Genomic DNA, 17658 nt, shown 5'->3' with positions numbered 1-17658 from the left:
ACTGTAATGTACTACTCTCCGGTCCAGGTTTATTATTGCTTAATAATGAGAATTGCAATCATTCATAAGAAACTCAATTGGCTGAGGTTGACAGATATGTTACCATACAAGACAAGGATGAAAGAGCAAGAAATATCATTTTATGTAAAGACAAATTTATTATAGACAAAAATATCAGATGTAAACCCACTTTAAAAAAAATTCAAGATCAAAATAAATAAATGTAAGTATTATACACCTAATGTCCAAAGTATGTACTGGACTGTCTCAGAAAATTAGAATATTGTGATAAAGTTCTTTATTTTCTGTAATGCAATTAAAAAAAACAAAAATGTCATACATTCTGGATTCATTACACATCAACTGAACTATTTCAAGCCTTTTATTATTTTAATATTGCTGAATTTGGCTTACAGCTTAAGAAAACTCAAAAATCCAACTCAAAATATTAGGATATCATGAAAAAGTATACAAGTAGGCTATTCAACTAATCACCTGAATCATCTAAATAACTCGAAACACCTTGTGAGGGTTTCCTGAGCCTTAAAAACACTCAGTGGTTCAGTAAACTAAATCACAAGTATGGGGAAGACTGCTGTCCAGAGGACCATCATTGATACCCTCCATCAGGAGGGTAAGACTCAAAAAGAAATTTCTCAAAGAGCAGGCTGTTTACAGAGTGCAGTTTCAAAGCATATCCACAAAAAGTCTGTTGGAAGGGAAAAATGTGGCCGGAAACGCTGCACAACCAAGAGAGATGACCGCAGCCTTAACAAAATTGTGAAGAAGAGCCGCTTCCAGAATTTGGGGGAGCTTCAAAGACAGTGGGCTGAAGCTGGAGTCCAGGTATCAAAAGCCACAGTTCACAGACGTGTCCGGGAAATGGGCTACAATAGCCGTATTCCCATGGTCAAGCCACTTCTGAACTCAAGACAATGGAAGAAGCGTCTGACTTGGGCTATGGAGAAGAAGCACTGGACAGTTGCAGAGTGGTCCAAAGTCCTCTTTTCAGACGAAAGCAAGTTTTGCATTTCATTTGGAAGTCAAGGCGCCAGAGTCTGGAGAAAGGCTGGAGAGGAGCAAAATCCAAGTTGCTTGAAATCCAGTGTGATGTTCCCACAGTCAGCAATGGTTTGGGAAGCCATGTCAGCTGCTGGTGTTGGTCCACTGTGTTTCATCAAGTCCAGAGTAAATGCAACTGTGTACCAAGAGATTTTAGAGCACTACATGCTTCCATCTGCTGAAAAGCTCTATGGAGATGAGGATTTCATTTTCCAGCATGATCTGGCACCTGCCCACAGTGCCAAAACCACCAGTAACTGGTGCACTGACCATGGCATCACTGTCCTTGATTGGCCTGCTAATTCCCCTGACCTGAACCCCATCGAGAATTTGTGAGGTATAGTTAAGAAGAAGATGAAAGACACCAGACATACAAATGCAAATGAGCTGAAGGCCGCTATCGAAGCATCCTGGGCATCAATAGCACCTCAGCAATGCCACAGGCTGATTGCCTCCATGCCACGCCGGATTGATGCAGTAATCCGTGCAAAAGGATTCCCAACCAAGTACTGAGTGCATCAATGGACATTTTCAAATGTTTGATTTAGTTTTGCTGTTATAAAATTATTTTTTTACTTGGTCTGGGGAAGTATTCTAATATTTTAAGATAGGATTTTTGAGTTTTTTCAGCTGTAAGCCAAAATCAGCAATATTCAAATAATAAAAGGCTTGAAATAGTTCAGTGGATGTGTAATGAATCCAGAATGTATGACATTTTTGTTTTTTTAATTGCATTACAGAAAATAAAGAACTTTATCACAATATTCTAATTTTCTGAGACAGTCCAGTATATATGTGTTAACTTATATATTTTCCCCAAATTTGAAAACATTTCAGTATTGATAATATCAAATTGGGTACGCCATATAAGAATTTTATTATGTGAACATAAATTCATCTTTGCTTCAACCCTATGTGTTTTTATTCTTGGTAACTAACAATCACATGAAGAAAATGCACATCCAAAACATCTGGGTAGTCTGTATGGACAAGGACCGGGCCGCAAAGAAAAGAACAAAATAAAAGAAAAATGGCTACAGTGTTTTGATTGCATGCAATTTGCAAATATTTAGAGCACCTAAAATGTTTCATTTTTCATGAAAATAAGTACAATTCAATCTTAAAGCAAAAGTGTGTAATTTTAGTGCTACCTAGTGGCCCAAAAAACTTACATTCAGTTAAAAAAAAAACATAAATTTGAATACTAAGCAAAATACATTAACTATCATACGAATGTTATTTATTCCATTGTTTTCTGTCATGCCCCCCGCTAGGAAGAAGAAAAACCTCTTGTACCCGTTCCCCCTGCAAGTGAGAGTGCCACTGCTCCCTAATGTAGTGGAAGTGCAGTTGCACTTTATTGTGGCACAGTTAAAAAAACATTTTTTTCTAAATTAAGAGGTCAAACACGCCCCCCTTGACAGAGCCTGTCCCACAATTTGAAAACCGATGTTCTAGAGGAACAGCAGTGAAATCGAGTTGTCACTTTAAGGCACAACATGTTTAAAAGCAGGGAAATCTGCACATTAGGCAAATATTATATTCCTGAAGATGTCCATATGGAAATGGTTTAGCAACAAACTTGTGTTTAATTATTTAATCCTCACCTTATTATTTTGATCATCATTATTAATTTGGTTGTGATTAATACACTTTATGATTATCTATCTTGGTGGGGCGGCAGTAGCTCAGGAGGTAGAGCGATTGTCTTAGGATTTAGGGATCCTAGTTCGAATCCCGGCTTGTCCGTGTTACATGTCGAAGTGTCCTTGGGTAAGACATTGAACCCCCAATTACCCCCAATAAGCAGGTTAGCGCCTTACATGGCTGCACAGATCACGGCCGCTATTGGGAAATGTGAAGCACAATGTAAAGCGCTTTGGGAAGTCATTGACTTGAAAAGCGCTATAGAAATGCAGATCATTTCATTTCATTTTCATTTCATCTATGTCACTGGTTCTCAACTGGTCTGACTTCAGGACCCACCATTTCACCCTAATGACAAGCTGCAACTCAGATCAAGAAAACATTTCCAGTTCTCAAATGTATCCAATGGTAGGATTGTGCAGTTTAAATTATAGGTAAGAAAATATATTCACCTATTTTTCCCAAAGACAAAATGACCAGGAAAACCAAAACGACTTCTACTACTGCATAAACCCGCATATAAGCCTGCATCGCATATAAGCGACCGCCTTAAACTGCTCTAAAATAGCCACAGAATATTACTTTATGCGGATGATTTATTATTGTACATATCCGACCCCGTTTTGTGTTCTCCCTACATTATCCACACCCTGAGAAGCTTTGGTGCCATCTCTGGGTACAAACTAAACTTCAATAAAAGTGAATGATACCCCGTCAACAACCTAGCTCTCCAAATACAAGATGATCATCTTCTTTTCAAAATCTCTAAAAATGGCTTTAAATACTTGGGCCTATACATTACAAGAGAGATGTGAAATCTTTACCAAGAAATCTTCTATCCATTATTTGAAAAAGTAAAATAGGACCTACAGAAGTGGAGAAGGCTCTATATATCCTTAGGTAAAGTAAATCGTGAACAAATAATTGTGCTTCCAAAGTTTCTTTACCTGTTTCAATGTATTCCGCTCTATCTCCATCCATCCATTATCTGCACCGCTTATCCTCACTAGGGTCGCGGGGGTGCAGGAGCCCATCGCAGCCATCCTCGGGCAGTGGGCAGGGTACACCCTGGACTGGTTTCCAGGCAATCGCAGGGCACACAGAGACAGACAATTCACTCGCTTATTCACACCAAGGGACAATTTGGACCGGCCGATCAACCTGACATGCATGTTTTGTGAATGTGAGAGGAAACCGGAAACCCACACAAGCACAGGGACAACATGCAAACTCCACACAGGAGGTTCGATTTCATGACCTCAGAACTGTGCCGCACACGCGCTAACCACTGGGCCTAAATGAATACACTGCCCCGCTCTATCTCCCCAATATATATTTTTTAATGTATTGACAAGGCTCTAATTGCTTGCCTATGACATGGGAAAAAGTCTAGAATATGATGGTTGGAGCTGTTACAGAGGCCTAAAATTCAGGGTGGCTTGGCTCTCCTTAACATTTGTCATTGCTATGGGGCCTCGAATATCCCAAAAATTATGTATTGGCTCCATTCCCTTATGGAGATTGGTGCCTAAAAATGCACTAATAACCCTGTTGTGCCCATATTTCAAGAGTATTTAGGACAACTCAGACACCTCTTTGGGTTTAAAAACCTTCTTTTGAATCCCATACAAAATAACCACCTCTTCCCTCCAGCCAAGATGGATTTGGGATTTTAATCCGTGGCAGAAACGAGGCATTCATCATTTCAAGGATATGTAAATAGACTCTATTTTTACAAGCTTTAACGAGTTAACGTAGAAATTTGAGCTCCCTTGGTCGAGCCTATTTCATTATTTCCAAGTCTGCCACTTCCGTCAGCTTCATTATCCTAACCTTCCATAGATAGCATTACCTTCTGGGTTAGATAATTTATTTAGATCTAAATTTAAGGATATAGGACTAATATCCAGAATTAGCTTTAGTACTACCTATTTCAAAAATACGACGGTGACAAATGTTAGAGTGGACTGGACAGATGAGTTGGGCGAGGATATGGACTAGGAGACTTGGGAGAATGCCCTCTTGAGAGTAAATGATAGCACCTCCTGTGCAAAGTCACATATCATACAATTTAAGATCTTATGTGGCATTCACTACTGCAAAGCCAGGCTGGCTAGAATATTTCCTAACACTGATGCAAGCTGTAATAGGTGTGGAAACACACCTCCCAATCCAACCCATATGTTTTTGTTATGTCCAGCCCTTATGGCCTACTAGTACACTATCTTTAAAACATTAACAGAAGCACTGAATATTGATCTTCAACCCAATTTTGGGCACCTCGGATAAACACACAACATTGAGGAGAAGGGATGTATACATAATGGCTTCTACCACCCTGCTTGCACAAAGGAGAATATTACTGCAGTGGAGATCTAAACACCTGCCCAAGGTGTCGCTTTGGTTTGGTGACCTGGTACAATTTATACAATTGTAGAAAATTAAATATACTTTCAGGGGCTCTAGGAACACATTTCTCTGTCTGTGGTCCGATTTTAAAATATATTGTTTAACTTAAGGTAAGACCTACTTAACATTTATGTTACAGCACCTTGGCATTTATACTCATATTATAAATCGTGACTAAGCCCATGCTGGTTGCAGCTTACTGGATGCACGGTTTCAATACTGACCGGGCTGTAGATAGATAGATAGATAGATAGATAGATAGATACTTTATTCATCCCCGAAGGGAAATTCACATTTCCAGCAGCATCCCTGAGCTGAGAACAATCGAAAATAACACGGGAGCTGCTGGAGTGGCTGCCATTCGTGACGGCGCCGGAAGAAACGATTCAATTTGAATCATGTACAAACAAACAAACAATTGAATCATGTACAAACAAAATATTTATGTTTCAATAAGTGGAGTGTTAATAAAATGGGGGGAAAATAATTAGGAAAGCATAAGAATGAGTATTCTCTTTTAAATGTATTGTTCCGTGTTCACATATGTATATACAGTATATCTTTTTATTCCTTTTTTCATTCATTTACGTATTCTGTTTTCCATATATGTGTATACATAAATATGCATTGTCTCTCTCACTTTTAGTTTCCTTTGTTTTATTGCAACTTTATGCTTTTGGTCTGGTGTTCCACATACTCTTGGTGTGGGAATGGGAGGATTGGTACTGCATTAAGAAAAAAAAAGAAGATTAAAACAAAGTGTAATTGACCCTCTGTTTTTTCATTCTTCTTAGCATTTGTTTGCCAAGGAAGAGACTCTTTTTTTGGGTTCAGACCCACCAGTTGAGAAACACGGATCTATATTTTTGAGTAGTCTTTAGTCTAGTTTCGTTAACGTCTTGTCCGGTCGTCTCGCATTCTTTGCATTTCTCTCAGTGATCTGGTAAAATATATTTTTCTTCTACCGTTTCAAGTTTGGGCAAAATGTTGTGTCCACTCAGTTATCCAGGGATCAGAATGGAGATTTTCATTTTCAGCTGAAATAGCCAGGGTCCAGGGGCCGCAGGCCCCGGCCAGGTCCAGGGCGGAACCCGGTGAGGGGTTGCGGGGGGCAAAGCCCCCCTGAAGCCAACAGCATTTATCTTATTTGCTATGTGAAAATTGCACTAGAATGAATTAAATCCAACAAAACAGAAACCATGTATTTGTTTTCAGTTTTAAGATGTTTAAAACAATTGGGGGATTACAATGTTACAACCATCACCATTGTTGTTGTGTTTTGATGATGAAGATGGACCATGTATTTAGCTACTAATCGACAATATATACTGGACTGTCTCAGAAAATTAGAATATTGTGATAAAGTTCTTTATTTTCTGTAATGCAATTAAAAAAACAAAAATGTCATACATTCTGGATTCATTACACATCAACTAAACTATTTCAAGCCTTATTATTTTAATATTGCTGAATTTGGCTTACAGCTTAAGAAAACTCAAAAATCATATCTCAAAATATTAGAATACTTCCTCAGACCAAGTAAAAAAATAATTTTATAACAGCAAAACTAAATCAAACATTTGAAAATGTCCATTGATGCACCCAGTACTTGGTTGGGAATCCTTTTGCACGGATTACTGCATCAATCTGGCGTGGCATGGAGGCAATCAGCCTGTGGCATTGCAGAGGTGTTATTGATGCCCAGGATGCTTCGATAGCGGCCTTCAGCTCATTTGCATTTGTAGGTCTGGTGTCTTTCATCTTCTTCTTAACCATACTCCACAAATTCTCGATGGGGTTCAGGTCAGGGGAGTTAGCAGGCCAATCAAGGACAGTGATGCCATGGTCAGTGCACCAGTTACTGGTGGTTTTGGCACTGTGGGCAGGTGCCAGATCATACTGGAAAATGAAATCCTCATCTCCATAGAGCTTTTCAGTAGATGGAAGCATGTAGTGCTCTAAAATCTTTTGGTACACAGTTGCATTTACTCTGGACTTGATGAAACACAGTGGACCAACACCAGCAGCTGACACGGCTCCCCAAACCATTGCTGACTGTGGGAACTTCATACTGGATTTCAAGCAACTTGGATTTTGCTCCTCTCCAGCCTTTCTCCAGACTCTGGCGCCTTGACTTCCAAATGAAATGCAAAACTTGCTTTCGTCTGAAAAGAGGACTTTGGACCACTCTGCATCTGTCCAGTGCTTCTTCTCCATAGCCCAAGTCAGACGCTTCTTCCGTTGTCTTGAGTTCAGAAGTGGCTTGACCATGGGAATACGGCTATTGTAGCCCATTTCCCGGACACGTCTGTGAACTGTGGTTTTTGATACCTGGACTCCAGCTTCAGCCCACTGTCTTTGAAGCTCCCCCAAATTCTGGAAGCGGCTCTTCTTCACAATTTTGTTAAGGCTGCGGTCATCTCTCTTGGTTGTGCAGCGTTTCCGGCCACATTTTTCCCTTCCAACAGACTTTTTGTAGATATGCTTTGAAACTGCACTCTGTGAACAGCCTGCTCTTTGAGAAATTTAATTTTGTGTCTTACCCTCCTGATGGAGGGTATCAATGATGGTCCTCTGGACATCAGTCAGATCAGCAGTATTCCCCATACTTGTGATTGAGTTTACTGAACCAAGCTAAGTGTTTTTAAGGCTCAGGAAACCCTCGCAAGGTGTTTCGAGTTAATTAGATGATCCAGGTGATTAGTTGAATAGCCTACTTGTATACTTTTTCATGATATTCTAATATTTTGAAATAGGATTTTTGAGTTTTCTTAAGCTGTAAGCCAAATTCAGCAATATTAAAATAATAAAAGGCTTGAAATAGTTCAGTTGATGTGTAATGAATCCAGAATGTATGACATTTTTGTTTTTTTAATTGCATTACAGAAAATAAAGAACTTTATTACAATATTCTAATTTTCTGAGACAGTCCAGTATGAAAATATATACATTAATAACCATTCATAATTAATTTGAAAATAGAATGCACAAACTGAACATGCTTAAAGAAAATACATGTCATAAATTTTGTTTATCCTGTTCTAAATATTGTATAAACACAAAAGATAAAATCATTTCATAAATAAATAAATTTATAAATACCTCAGATTGGGATTTTCTGTCACACAGGGGAACCAGTGGTTGACTGCTGCTAGTATTTGAAGTGGAAGGATTTGGAACAATAATGTTGAACCAGTGGTGTTACTGTTAGTTTCACTGCCGATTTTAAATGCGGATCCGAGTGCATAATTTGATCACCGGCAAGCTATTTTTGCTTTGTGCTTGTTCATTTTAGCATGATCGATCAGTGCCACACAACCTCGCGTACCATAATTGATCAGATCGACACAGTATAGACACTTTGCTTTCCTTGGAACATCACACTTTGCCACATGAGAGAAAATAAACTAGCAGACTAAAGAAAAAGAAAGAAAGAGAGAGAAAACAGTGTCTGGACAGTCTGAACTGGTTGCCAGGCAGTTGCAGGGCAGTGAGAGACAGAAAACCAAAATGATAATGAGATACAACCTAATGCCTTTTCCTATGTTATCTAGATCTGTAGTGGTCTAGTCAATACAGTCGATTTATGTTCATTACTTTTGTTATTATTATTACTTATGTTATTATGTGGTCAGGCCACAAGAATATTGTCAGACATTGAATCGGTCTGTGGTACAGTAAAGGCTGTGGACCACTGCTATAGACATTTACAATAGTGTACATTTAACAGAAATAATAAAATTATTTAACTGATCTGAGCATTGTCTCGCGTCATGTTGCTATAAACTCCCTTGTAAACTTTCAACACATCAAGAGCAGACGGGCGGAGTTTTGGGTCTTTTGCCTTACACTCTTTATGAGTTTGAAAAAGATGAAAGTGAATCAAATCTCCTCCAGTCACATTTCCCATCAGGAACCGTACCAAATCTGGGATTTTCCAGATATCTGTCCTTTCATCGTACTCATGCATGAGATCATCTGAAAATGGCTTCTCCGGTTGAATAAATGGCCACAACTGCTCAGGTGCCACAAATTCACCAATGAGCTCCCTGTGGCCACATTTGACCATCAAGCCCCTGGTTGCATCCACTTCTGGCAGCGCGTCCAGGTCATTTACTACAAGGTGAAAGTCATTTGTGAGCAGAAACTGAGAAAGTGTTTTTTCCAGTGTGTTGGAATCGCACATCACTCTCTGACCGGCTGGACTGTTGTGAAGATAATGGAGGATTGAGACATAATCTATTGCTAACAACATACGCGTCTGCCAAGTGTTACGGTGTTTTTGCTGCTCCTGTTCTAGAACTGAATTCAAATTTAAAAGTGAGCCCAATGGATGGTACTCTGTGACGAAGGTATGATCTTCAAGACAAAATCCTACCAGCTGTACCACCAGGGGACCCTGTAGTTCTTTTATCATTGACAATCCATGAAGAAAATCCTGAGCGTAGTGCGGAGACGACAGTATGGACACAGCTACCTTTTGTCCCTTCCATTCTGCTAAGAACACCTAAAAGTGTTGGAAAAGTGTAGAATTAACACACATGGTAGTAATGGTTGTGTTACTCTCTAAAAGTTTTTCGTCAATATCTTTTATCATGGTGTAAATGTTCATATTATGGTAGTTTTATATTTTGTTTAAAAGAAATACTACTACCTTGCCAGACAATCAGATAAGATCATACGTCATCATATTTGTATTGGCCAGTGTACTGCACTAATGCTAATAATTGTAGCACAATAAAAATAAAATGTCGTACGGATAATTTAGTTTGTGTTTATTATTTATATGAGAATTGGGCTATTGTGCATGTTTGATGGTTCAAGCAGCATTCCATGTCAATACAGATGTTTTAGCCTTAGATAAAGTGTAAATTTAAGTAAATGTGCTCTAGGAAAACATTTCCGATATTCCTCAAATGCATTGTTGTTCTAACCATTATTTTTCAAAGTATTCAATAATAATTTCATATTATGCATTAAAGTTCATCAATATTTTCTGGAGAACTACTTACTCACCAATTGTCATTTCATGATTTTAAAGTAAAGCAACAAAATCTTCCGGGGAGAAGCAATGGATAATTTAGATGTTGTATTTCACCACGCTTTTTTTTAAAGGGATTTGATTACTTCTTCAATCATCTATATGAGGGGTCAGGAAACTATGGCTTGCAAGCCATATATGGCTCTTTTTATGAGCACATATTCCTCCATTACGTTCCAATAACAGTGAGCTCCATGTCGGGTTTGGTGTGTGTGTGTGAGCAACGCTTATTACAAATGTCATTTCGGTCCAGTATATAAAGGGCACTACAGTTTACAGTCAAGGTGGCACAACAACATACTCTGTTTTGGCTGAACATCGCTAAAAAATCCTATATATGTAAGCCTATTAAATAATGTATGTTCACTGTTGAGACACTTTTTGATTAAAAAGCCACAGAATAAACTGCAATTACCTGAACCCCTAGTCAAGCATTCAGAACAATTTGATTGGGTGAGTTGTAGCAGTAGGCAAAGCTATGCACACACAACATGCTCCCCTCTCTCTCTCTCACGCGCCCACTGTACTGGGAAATACATCCATGAACTTTTTTTTGCAGTTATTTGTGACATACATACAAAATGACTCTGCTTGCACCTTGTTTTACAATTATTATTTACGGAAAAACAGAATGCTAGTAAAATGAGCCTCAATGATCTAAACTGTAGGAGGGAGACATGTTTAAAGTGGTATCATTGTTGAAATGGGACAAAGGCTATCTGGGATTATTATTTTTCTATACATTTTATCAAATAATCTAATATCACAATAAAACGTGCTGAAAAATTTGCTTATGTCTGGGAAGCAAGTCGGGTGGTTATGCTGAATTTTGTCTTAAAATATATGGTGTTGCTCACTCTGTGGAAAAAAAAATATATTTTACAATTATGGCTCTTTGAGTCAAAACATTCCCGAAACAAAAAAATATATTTGACAAGATAATTCAAACATTGTTTGTGAGCATTTCTTGAAATAATGGTACGCAACAACAGTCATGCGTATGGCAATCAAACCTTTATCACACAGGTCCAAAAGCTTAGATTAAATTAAGTTACATTAGGCTAAGTTAACAGGAAATTAAAAGATAAATAAAAATCATATTTTAATGAATTGACTACTATTGGAAATTTTACGAGATAAGTCCAAGTTTAAAAAAAGGTATATTTTGTTACATTACTCACATTTTGTGGATTTTTTTAGTCAGTCGCACAGAACAGTACTTAAGAGCAAGCGTTAGTTAAAACTGATGCCACCCAGCAAAAACTGGTTTAAAAGTTTTTGAAAAGATGTAAGGGTTGTGTTTACTTGGGTGAAAATGTGAAAATTCAAACACTTCAGAAAAGTAAAAAAAAAAAAAGCTTTACTTTTTGGAGTATATTTGGTAAATATCAAATGGGCAATACAACTTATTTCCTTTTTTGACTAAAATGTCTGTAAAGAAGTGGACCAGATATAGCCCAAAAGCCCGAGGTCCAAAAGACATCCGGGACTCGTGAGATGTACCTTTTTAACTGCCCCTTGGCCGATAAGTCTCAGCTTGCGGACTTCCACTTGTATCTGAGTACATTGCAGCCAAGGTGTGCAGTTCTTCATTGTTGCCATTTTAAATTGTTGGGTCATGCAGCCGGTATGAGGGGCCACAGGTTGTCCATCCGACTGATACACAGAGTCTAAATAAAAGTATATTGAGATGTTAATCATGAGTAAAGCTGCAAGGCAGAGCGCCACCACAGGTGTACTCTCTCGGAATGAAGTCCTCCTTTGACGACCCATGTTGCGCTGCAGCAAAAAATAGAAACCATGAGATGCAGTTAGTAATTCATTATCCGAAGCCTGAGCTAATGTGATTTAATTTTCGATAACAATTTAGAATTTACATTTTTGAGGATTGAAGAACATTTAAAACGATTATTATTGTGTTCAGTACAAATTGATACTAGAGCACTTTTTGCCTTTGGTGGGAGAGCACTGCCCTGATCAATTGGTCCTGAGTGCACTCTGTTCTAATTTTATTTGTAACTTTGTAATAAATGTCCTCATAAGAACTTTTTCTCTCCAGCTTTTTCTTTCTGTGTCCGAATACTCGATATTGTCCCAGAAATTGAACACGCAGTGAGACGCGGATTGTCTTATGTCGACACTATCTATCTATCTATCCCACACTCTATCTTGCTTTATCCATTCAACCATTACTCGCTCCATCTATCAATCTCTCCATCCATCACTCTATCCTTCGCTCTAGCAATTGTACTAATCTACGCCCCCTTTTAAAACTGGTTTCAAATAAAGTGGATGAAATCAAATAAATTTGACTTGCAATTTTGGCATACAACGCACAGTAGGAGGGGTTTTGCAATGGCACAAACAAATCAAATGCTGATGAAAAAAGGTTCACTAAAAAGAAAAAAAACGATACCCTGATTAGTTTACCGTTTTTCAATTGTAAATTTTAATCTGATGCAGTACAATAAACTCTATTAAATTTGCTTCGTACAATTTGTAAACAAGGTTATGACTTTAACTTGTATTATCATTTTCATTCATGTTCACGTTACCAAGCCTTTGTTTTATTAGACACCCAAAAGCAAAAGGCAAGATGCAGAAAAACTGACTCAAAGTAGCCTACAAATGCGCAGACTAGTGCGCACGCCCGCAAACCCGTTCACATTAAAACTTGAAAACAATCGTGTTAGATTATACATGGCGGAATGACCACACGCAAGGAAATACAACTCACCTAAAATCTATTGGTTCACATAGCAATCGGTACAAAATTAAACAATTTGCAACACATTTCTATTCTATAAATTGCAAATTATCTAGTGTGAACGAAAGTGTTGCCTTTTCGTGACAGAGAACCGGAAGTAAATATTCAATAACCCGGGAGCAATGTTATTCCACCGCAAGTGTCCATTATCTGCACCGCTTATCCCCAGTTGGGTCGTGGGGACTTATTATAGAATCATTTTTATTTCATATTATTGTTATTCTTGTTTTACATTTTTTAAAGTCAATTTTATCTCCGTTTTGGTTTTAATTTGTATACATAAAAGCCATTCATATTAAAAGGTTATCCACACAATCTGTTTGAAGTAAGACAAAAATCTTACATTTGCGCAGTTTAGAGAGCTACCAACAATCTTTATCTAAAAACGGGTTACACTGTACTAAAATGGAAACAAACACGCAGAATGAATTAAACTTTTATTTTGAAATGCAACAAAACCGGACGAATTGGCGTATGCTACTGACCAGATAAATCCGATGGTATGATTAAAGTTCCCTCTTTAATATAGCCAGAAGGAACATATCTACAGTGTACAGGTAAGCCATTTTTAATAGTTTAAAGCTCAAGTGGCCTTGCATTGGTTAGTTGTTTGGCTGAGCATTCGATTAAGGAAACAATTAATGCATCTTCGAAGCAAATTAGTTGGGTGGTTCGACATTTTTTAACTATATTTGTCAAATGTGTCATATCAAGATGGCGTTGAAAGGCTGGGTGAACAGATAGGAAATGAAATCGATGGCTTTTTTAGTGTGGATGCTCACAGTAATGAGAACGTACGGCGATGAAAACAGCTTTTTTTTTGTAGCCAACAATTGGTTCCTGTTTATGTGAAGCGCACCTATTCAAAAATGACATGCCATTCTTTAATAACAAAATTGAATCTAATCGTTTTGTATTCAAGACGACAATGTCGTATTCAGTGTAATCTATTGTTTGTTTTGGAACCAATTCCAGCTACAAGTTAGCTACAGGTTTGATATGGTATAGGGTTCCGTAACAGAAATCAAACTGCATTCCTTCTGTGATGCAGAAATGACAGGTTTTTTTAGTATGCATGTGGATAATATATACTCTAGGATTTGGTGCGGTTTTACTGATCGGATTCAGCCCTGTTTCCATAGTTCCAACCCGTCTTCTCCCATTTTTGTGACGTCACAATATAACTGCGCCTCCTCCCAGTTACTTCCACCTTACTGTTGTTAGGGATGAGTCACACAGTGAGTCATACTGATCTTTACATTACTGATTACAGCATTGCTATCATTGTCATCTTCTAGATTTGTTTTTGTCTGGAGCACTTTCGTTATCATTGCTGGATTACTCCTGTATGTACTATGTTTGTTTCCAAACAAAACACACAAATTATATATGAACAGTATTTACAGTCTTGCATTAATATTTTGTAGTGCCACCTATTGCTGAAATCTAGTCCATTCTTTCCTGTAAAGCAGCTCCAGATCTTTACATTACTGGTATCAGCATTGATATCATTGTCATCTTTTAGGTTTGTTTTTATCTAGAGGATTTTTTATATAATTGCTCAATGAATCTTAAATGTACGAGGTTGACTTCTGGTCAATTCAAGTCAAGTCAAGTCTATTTGTATAGCCCTTTGCCTCAAAGAGTCTCAAAGGGCTGCACAGACCACAGATTATTGCAAACCACAGTCTATTATGACACCCTCCCCTGATTGAAAACGTACATGAGGATAAATAATACACAGATATTGTCAACATAAAATACAGGTTATTCATATGCCATAGAATAGAAGTGTGTTTTAAGCTTAGATTTAAACATTTCCACTGAGGTTGCAGATCGAATATCAGGGGGAAGAGCATTCCACAGCACCGGGGCCCGAATGGAGAATGCTCTCGAACCTGCGGATCTCTTCTTGGCTCTTGGGATCACAAGTAGACCAGTGTTTTCAGAGCGAAAGCTCCGGACCGTAACATAGAGGGAAATCAAATCTGAAAGATATGAGGGAGCAAGTCCATGCATGATTTTGTATACTACCAACAGAACCTTAAAATCACATCTTAAGCTAACAGGGAGCCGATGCAGGTTAGCTAAAATCGGGGTAATGTGATCAAACTTTCTTTTCTTAGTTAAAAGCCTTGCTGCAGCATTTTGTACCAGCTGAAGGCTCTTGATTTTGGACTTCTGCAGATCGGAGAGTAGTGCATTACAGTAATCGAGACGGGAGGTAACAAACGCATGAATTATAATCTTCGCATCCGACTGAGACTTCTAGGCAAAATGCACAAATTATATACGTAAAGCATGTACAGTCTTGCATTTATACTTTGTAGTGCCACCTTTTACACCAATCACAGCTGAAAGGTGCTTGGTTTATGTACTAAAAGCTTTGTACTTCAAGAGATTGAAATTCTTGCCCGTTAATTCTTGCATAACAGCTTCCGATCTTAACATTACTGATTACAGAATTCCCATTTTCTAGGTTTGTTTTTGTCTGGAGGACGTATGTTAATGAATGATGAATCCTTAATGTGCTGGGTTGGTTTCCAAACAAAAAGCAACAATTATGTATTAAAATTACAGGACTGACACCATGCATCAGTAACAGACTGGGGCATATCAAACGCCTAAGGGGTGGACGGGGGCAGGCAGGGCAATGTTATTATTACCAAGAAAATTTATTTTCACAGCTCTGATGCATATTAAACATAACCCATGGCATATTCAGCAATAGTTTACATCAGATTTATTTATTCAAATCAAGAAATGGAGAAATGTTATTAATATCCACAAAAACAGACATAACATCAGAACATCTCTCAATGAGAAAAAGCATCGCAGCGATGTATCAGCCCAGCGTTGGTAAGGTCATCAATGATTACACCTGTGCTGCAGCCATTACCAAGAGGTTCTCACATGCTGCATAGTTATGACGACAAAACACACAATTCTAGATCTATTTTCCTGGCACATAAGATCTCGTGTGCCATCCACTTTAATTAAATACTATCTACCCCGACTTGTCTCGCTATCTCCTCTGTCACCAGTTTGCTTATCAATTTGATTATCTTGTTCTGTTTTTTTTTTGGGGGGGGGCTTGTATAGTGCACATTATGTGGTTATTTTTCTGCATTCCTGGTCAGTCCTGATTTTTTGCGCATGGAGAACTCAAAAAGAGACGAGAAAAACCAGATAGTCTGTGTCCTCCATCAATCTCCTCGTAACGGCAGTTTATTCACAGCTAAAAATTCCACAGTATCTATTTGGGCTGACACGAAATATCAATTACGAGCCAGTTGTTCTGAATTTACTATAGTGGAAATTTATTTTCTTGTTCCTCTACGCATTTTTGAATATCTCCACTTTGTTTCACATGCTCATGTTTATTTTAAATTTTATGCTTATTTAAGACCTTGCCTGATTCCAGCGCATATTTCCAGTCGATGACTCCTGTACTGTAGAAAGTAAAAACTGTCACTCTATCTCACATATTTATTTATATTATTCCAAAGTGTGCCTTAACTTGCGTACGAACATTGGCCTACTCACGAAGGTAAGTAAGGTCATGGCAGCTCCAATTGACTAAATAGAAAGACAAAATCAAGCAGGGAATTATCGCCATTTACTGTTGGAGTATAACTCGTTCTCTGTATTTTTCTTCTTCTTATCATTATTTTCCAAGGCAAAGGCCCACGGCCCACTGAAAAAGGTCTGTGCCCCAAAAGTGGGTCGGTACACCCCAGTTAAGAAACACTGTGTTAAAAGATAAATCTCCGACCTAGTCTCGGGTCCTATTTCTTTCAGAACGGTCCTATATTTAGCTCCATTCTTTTCCCATCAATGTTAACCATCTTCCCTGTTCCCGCTGAAGAAAGGCTGGCCCAAACCACAAGGCTACCAACAAATTGTTAGACAAAGGGAATGGTGTGTTCAGGGTGATGGTCTTATGTTTTGGTCAGATCGGACCACATGTTTAGTGTATCTTCAGGTTGGTTTGTGCCAAATTTTAAATGAGTCTTTTTATGGATAATGTCCTTCTTTTTGCCAATCTTCTAAAAATGCCAGATTTTTGCAGCGTACGACTGATTGTTGTCTAATAAACAAATCTTTCAACTTCGCCATAGATCTTTGCACTTCATCCAAAGCTTTTTTTTGGTGAAAGTTTAGAGGGACAGCCGGATCTTGGTGGATTTGCAGGGGTGTCATACTGCTTCCTTTCAATATAATTGCTTGCACACTGTGCATTGTTCCTTGAGATATTTAAGGCTTTAGAAATGTTTTGGTATCTAAATCCCGCTTTAAACTTCTCAACAGCAGTATCTGCCTTTGTGTTCCTTGTTCTTCATGATAATCACTGCACTTTAAACATGACCCTGAGACTATTACAGAGGTGAATTTATACAGAGACTTGATTTTAGCCAAGTGGATTCTATTTATCATCATGAATCATTTAGGGTAACATTGGACCATTTAAAGATTGTTACTGAAATTCTAGAGTTAGTACTCTGCACTGAATGTAAAGGGGACAAATAATATTGTATGCCCCTCTTTTCAGTGTTGTAATTGTTTAAAAGTATAAAATATCCAATATGTTTCTGTCTCACTTGTTGTTCATTAATGACAAAAAAATAAATTTTCTATCTTCATTTTTAGCCAAATAGGTGACAATAGATTGAATTGTTAAAATGCCCCAAATACTTTCGCAAGGCACTGTAAGTATTTGTTTTTTTTTTCA

At 38.0% G+C, this 17658-nt stretch overlaps 2 protein-coding genes across 8 annotated transcripts in view; one reads left to right on the top strand and one right to left on the bottom strand.

Moving 5' to 3' along the window:
• Positions 1–17658, bottom strand: part of pomk (protein O-mannose kinase) — a 30034-nt gene that overhangs the window by 9762 nt on the left and 2614 nt on the right. Inside the window, exons 1-3 of one of the 3 annotated variants that reach the window (XM_088355600.1) lie at positions 12897–13047; positions 11663–11938; positions 9497–9625 (exon numbers count right to left, since the gene is read on the bottom strand). In XM_088355600.1, the coding sequence (XP_088211726.1) occupies positions 9497–9625; positions 11663–11932 (399 nt within the window). In that variant the 5' untranslated portion in view covers positions 11933–11938; positions 12897–13047. Of the gene's footprint in view, positions 1–6294; positions 9626–11662; positions 11939–12896; positions 13048–17658 lie in introns of those variants that run through there. The other 2 variants (XM_088355598.1, XM_088355599.1) reach the window with 2 other exon arrangements.
• The window catches only part of pam (peptidylglycine alpha-amidating monooxygenase), a 46192-nt gene continuing 41601 nt past the window's right edge, over positions 13068–17658 (top strand). For all 5 annotated transcript variants that reach the window (XM_088355597.1, XM_088355593.1, XM_088355595.1 and 2 more), the window contains exon 1: positions 13068–13483. The gene's annotated coding sequence lies outside the window, so the exon portion shown is untranslated. The remainder of the gene's footprint in view (positions 13484–17658) is intronic.

Source organism: Urocampus carinirostris, chromosome 16 (genome assembly GCF_059441175.1).
Source record: "Urocampus carinirostris isolate Australia breed hairy pipefish chromosome 16, RoL_Ucar_1.0, whole genome shotgun sequence".
Taxonomy (NCBI): Eukaryota; Metazoa; Chordata; class Actinopteri; order Syngnathiformes; family Syngnathidae; genus Urocampus; species Urocampus carinirostris.
Note: the sequence above shows the minus strand (reverse complement) of the source record. Positions and strands in the feature narration are given on the sequence as shown.